This window comes from Sprattus sprattus (genome assembly GCF_963457725.1).
Source record: "Sprattus sprattus genome assembly, chromosome: 2".
NCBI classification, from domain to species: Eukaryota; Metazoa; Chordata; class Actinopteri; order Clupeiformes; family Clupeidae; genus Sprattus; species Sprattus sprattus.
In genome coordinates, this window is record NC_137921.1 from 12,259,325 (window position 1) to 12,263,885 (window position 4,561).

The 4,561-nt window shown below is 37.8% G+C and overlaps 1 protein-coding gene across 1 annotated transcript; it reads left to right on the plus strand.

Moving 5' to 3' along the window:
• Window positions 1-560: 560 nt before the first annotated feature.
• Window positions 561-1,430, plus strand: tac3a (tachykinin precursor 3a; the record flags this gene model as incomplete). Its single annotated transcript, XM_080860393.1, has 5 exons — window positions 561-662; window positions 756-855; window positions 952-981; window positions 1,128-1,181; window positions 1,360-1,430. 5 exons carry the CDS (start codon window positions 561-563, stop codon window positions 1,428-1,430), a joined length of 357 nt encoding a protein of 118 aa, XP_080716519.1.
• Between the last annotated feature and the right edge of the window lie 3,131 nt (window positions 1,431-4,561).

The following is a 4,561-nucleotide window of genomic DNA, read 5'->3' on the forward strand; positions in this document are numbered from 1 at the left end:
GCAGAGCAAGTTCTGACTTGTTGCTCCTCTGTTCACATATAATTTATTGGAATGTATTCCAGAATAATTAATTATTCATTTGGTCTGTATTTTAACTGATTGTAATTTTAGAGACATTCTTATTTTACGCTCAAAGCTTCGGGAAGAAGTTATTAGTGCCAGAAAAGATATCTTCTGAAAATCCTAAAGTAAACTTTTATGCACGTTAACATTTCCACGTATGATAGAGATGTGGACATTAATGTCCGTTGAATTCCGTTCCATAAAACCTGTTTTGGCTAATCATTTTGATGTAGCCTATTGAGCGCGCATCATACACCTGCGTCAAAAAAACAACAACAACAAAGTGCTGAAATCAGATTTATTTTGTGATCAAGTTAATATGAGCAAATATGGGAAATGAAATGTATCACATTAATACAAATGCTTTTTTAACCAGTTATTTATGTTGGTCTGTCAACTGAGTGGAAGATGCTCTTACCACTGGCATCTTTCGATTCCGTTTCTGTGCTCTGTGGCTTAGTTTTAGGTTCCGTTATATTGTGGGTACCCATTTGAAGATGATCCGAGGATTACTGTTGGTGGTATTTTTTCTCGTCACGGAACCCCCCTTTGGTCAGTCAAGCTGCATAGAGCTAGAGGCTGAGAGATCGAGTTCTGATGTAAGTTTTGTGTAACCGACATTTCTTTACTGTATTTGTAAGTTGTGAGTGCGTTCCAGTAAGACTATAATGACGAGATCACTTACTCTACAGGACGCTCGGATTATTCGGAACCCTCCGCGGGAGTTACTGAAGAGGTATAACGACTTAGACTATGACAGCTTCGTTGGTCTAATGGGGCGCAGAAACACCGGTGAGTGTCTCTTTTAATGGTCAGAAAATAAAGGTGTAGGCTACGGCAGTGTGCCAGTAACACGTTTTGACGTGCGTCAAATTTGTCCTTCTCTAGATCTCGAAGAAATACCGTCCCCAGTCAAAAGTAAGATGTTTTAGGCTTTGTCAGAATGATTAAATCAATCATGTGCTTCGCTTGAGGCATCCGTCTGATCGTCTCAAACGGACAGAAATTGACGTGTCTCGGTGGGCGCGTGTGTCTTACGTGTAATATTTTTTTTTATTACTCAGGAGAAATGCATGATATCTTTGTTGGACTAATGGGTCGCAGAAGTTCTGACACGGGTAGGTACAGAGGTGCTATCACTTGATACGAGTAATCTGATTAATTACTCACATTAGTGGGAAATCCCTGATGCTATACTTATTAATAAACCTATTGGTAATATAATGTATCATATTCCATGGGGAGATAGTCATTCACAAAAGAGTTGGTTTGTTCAGTAACTGTCAGCATTTACAGGCACTGGGCGTCCCTGGAGAAAGGAGTACCCAGCAACAAGAGGCATCTTCAACAAATGCAAGCTGAGGTGAGCGAAGGTGGCCGTTTTATGAAAGGTATAAATTCCGGCCACAATTCCGTCAGTCTAGTGCCTTGTTTTCCTCCCCACTTCAACCTGGAGTCTCATTTGATTCCTGGTAGACAGGAACAATCATCTTAAGTAGGAACATGTGAGGTAGTGCATTATATAAAAGATGATTTCCCTTGATAATGAAATTAGTGTATCTTTCTTGTAAACGTTCATTAACAATGTAATGAGGATTTTAGTGTGCCTAAGTGAAACACACTCCCACATTAAAAAGAGGAACTTGAATTAGTTTTCACAAAAATGTGATTTCTCTTGCTGATGTTTTAATAGCAAATTGCTTAAGAAATATTGAACTGTGCTTTTCTTTTGTAGGTTTCGTCGTGGATTATAGTCATGCTTCTACTGCCAAGGGATCATATTCGATACTGCATCTTTTCAGGCGTTTGTGTAAAAAGACAAATTATTTCTTCTACAGTAACACTGCAAAGGCATACCTTTATATGTAATTAAGAGAAAGATGATTTATACATTGAAACATGGAGTTTTGCTGTGACAAACCAACATAGTTTGTATATTTGCAGATATGCCCTCCAATTGCTGTTTGCATTTAATTTGTTATATTTATTTACAACTGTTATAATTTATTTCTCAGACTTACTCTGAATTGACCTATTTTTTGTAAATAAACACTATTTAATTTACTTTTGTGGTTATTAACACAAACTGTGGGTGTAGGGCTTAACTCTGTTGTGCACATCCTTCATCGTTTATATTGAAACCACCAGAACACAGCCAGAGGTGACTGTAATCATTTGTTACAATCAAATGTTGTCCTTCCAGCTATATGAGCATATTAAACCATGTCCATCTCCTAGGGCACTTCCACGAGACAAAGTGGATAGGGAAAGAATAAGTCTTTTGGGGCCATACTGGACTTAAGTACTTTGAAAAGAGTACATGTCTGAGGACAACTAGTTGAGATTTTGGCAGTGGATTTTACAGAGATTTGGCACTGTCTCACCCCATTAGAACTAGGGCACTAGTTCAGTTTCCAGTCATGACTCAATGTTGCTGCTGTGAGCTCCACCTGCAGGTTCCAGATAGTTCTTAAAATGTTAAACTCAGTCTTATGGTTTCCACCAACGTTTAAAATATCCCACGGTCGTCCCTAGATGAGAAAAGGAAAGAATGACGGTGACAATCTGTGACCTTCACACATGTATGGTGCCTGTTATGTTACGTTCATTTCATAGAAAAATAGTCTGCTGTCGGCTTTAATCTATATTCAAATCTCCAGTTGAGTACAGCCAACCTTCACCTGTCGTCAACAGTAACCATTGCTAATGGAAGATAAACACCATTCTGTCCCCATTAAGATAACCAGATCTCATTCAGCAGTCACCTCTGTCTAGACAATGCCCATAATACTGTAAGAGCAGATGACTCTCTGCCCACAGCTGCCCAGGACACAGGTCAATAAACTAAACGCTGGAGGACAGATATTGGTGTCATGACCACTTTAATATTTTTTTCCCCACCAGTGAAATAAAGTTGCATAGATTCGATATTTTCATTAATAATAAACATGATCTTTTCCCTGCAAGGTGTTATGCGGCAGGAAAAGGTACGATAAGTAGGTATCCATGATGCTTTTTATAGGTACTCAAAACGCTTTATAACTAAGCCATAATGCCATAATTCTTAAGTGATGCCAACATCATCATTATTATTCCTATATGAAAGTAAAGCAAGTTCCAACATATTTGTTATGATGACAATAACACAGCCTAAAATTGTTTAACAAAATCAATATGCATATCAATATATTGCTCCATTTGATGGCGGGATCCATCATGTATCATGTATGTATGCATCATCCACCAGTCCAATTACTGTAGATGACAGTAAGGGAATTTGTCTCAATCAGGAGACTTTAGATCACATGGGTCTGATAAGCTGCACTGCCAGTTTCTTGTACACTTGACGATGCTAAACAGCAACCCTTTAGGACACCTGAAGAAATGTTATCAGAAACAGTTAACAGTTATTCCTGATTGATAACACCCTGTACACGGCTCCCTCGTCAAGAAAGCCCTTAGCTTGTCTCAGTTCTCAAAAGATTTGCCTTTTCTCATAACTGTAAACACTATTCACACATGTTTCAACGTGTAAACTTTATGCTCATTTAGTAAACACATTCAATCAATGGAATAAAGGCATCACCATATGAACTCAATGTTTTCATGGTGGAATTACTATTCATGTTTAAATTATTAACACATTAATCAGAATTTGTAGAATCAAATACAAAAAGGGACAATAGTGTGCCAATATGGTTTGGAACAATGGCATACAAACAAAGATCCTACAAAGCAGAAATGGCAAGATACCAGAGGGGTGGTGAGGGGTGGCCAGCACCGAGGACAATGAGTAATTTGCATTGCTGTAACTGTAATACATGTGTTGTACTGAACAGTGCATGTAAAAACTACTGTATACCAACACTTGGGCCTTGTTCTCATTGTTTTCTTTACAATTTCATATTAATGGATATCAGTAATTCCTGAACTATGTTTTTGTTTTGGAAAAACTGAAAGGCAGACACTTCTTCTGTTGATGAGCTTTTTAGTCTTCAGTTTGATCGTTAGAGTCACAAGAGTACTCCTAGAGTGCCATCGTTATAATTATAATGATAATGTTAGTTTTCATCACACTGCTTTGGTTAGTGCCTGGTTCGGTAACCATCTTCTTTCCACACATTATTCCCCATTTCCCAGTGCATTCGGTGATTTGTTCTCTGTGTGGGACAATCTCCATGGTATTTGACAAGGGCAAGCATCTTGTTTTTCTGAACCAGTTAAATGTTGTGATCCTGATGCAGACCACAGTATTAAGCAGTGACTATATTAGGAATGATGCAGAGTCATTTCATTTATGTATTTACATTGTTGTATTTTTCTTTTACCGTAATTTTTGTATCTTTTAGGTCTGTCCCTTAGCATATATTTGCCTGCTAGAGACAAAACATTACAACAAATGTGTACTCCTTGTTGTCGGTGTAACATAACTATTAAAATTTTTTTTGCATTGTTTATGTTTCTATGAGGGTAACCTGTATGCCAAAATAATTGCCCC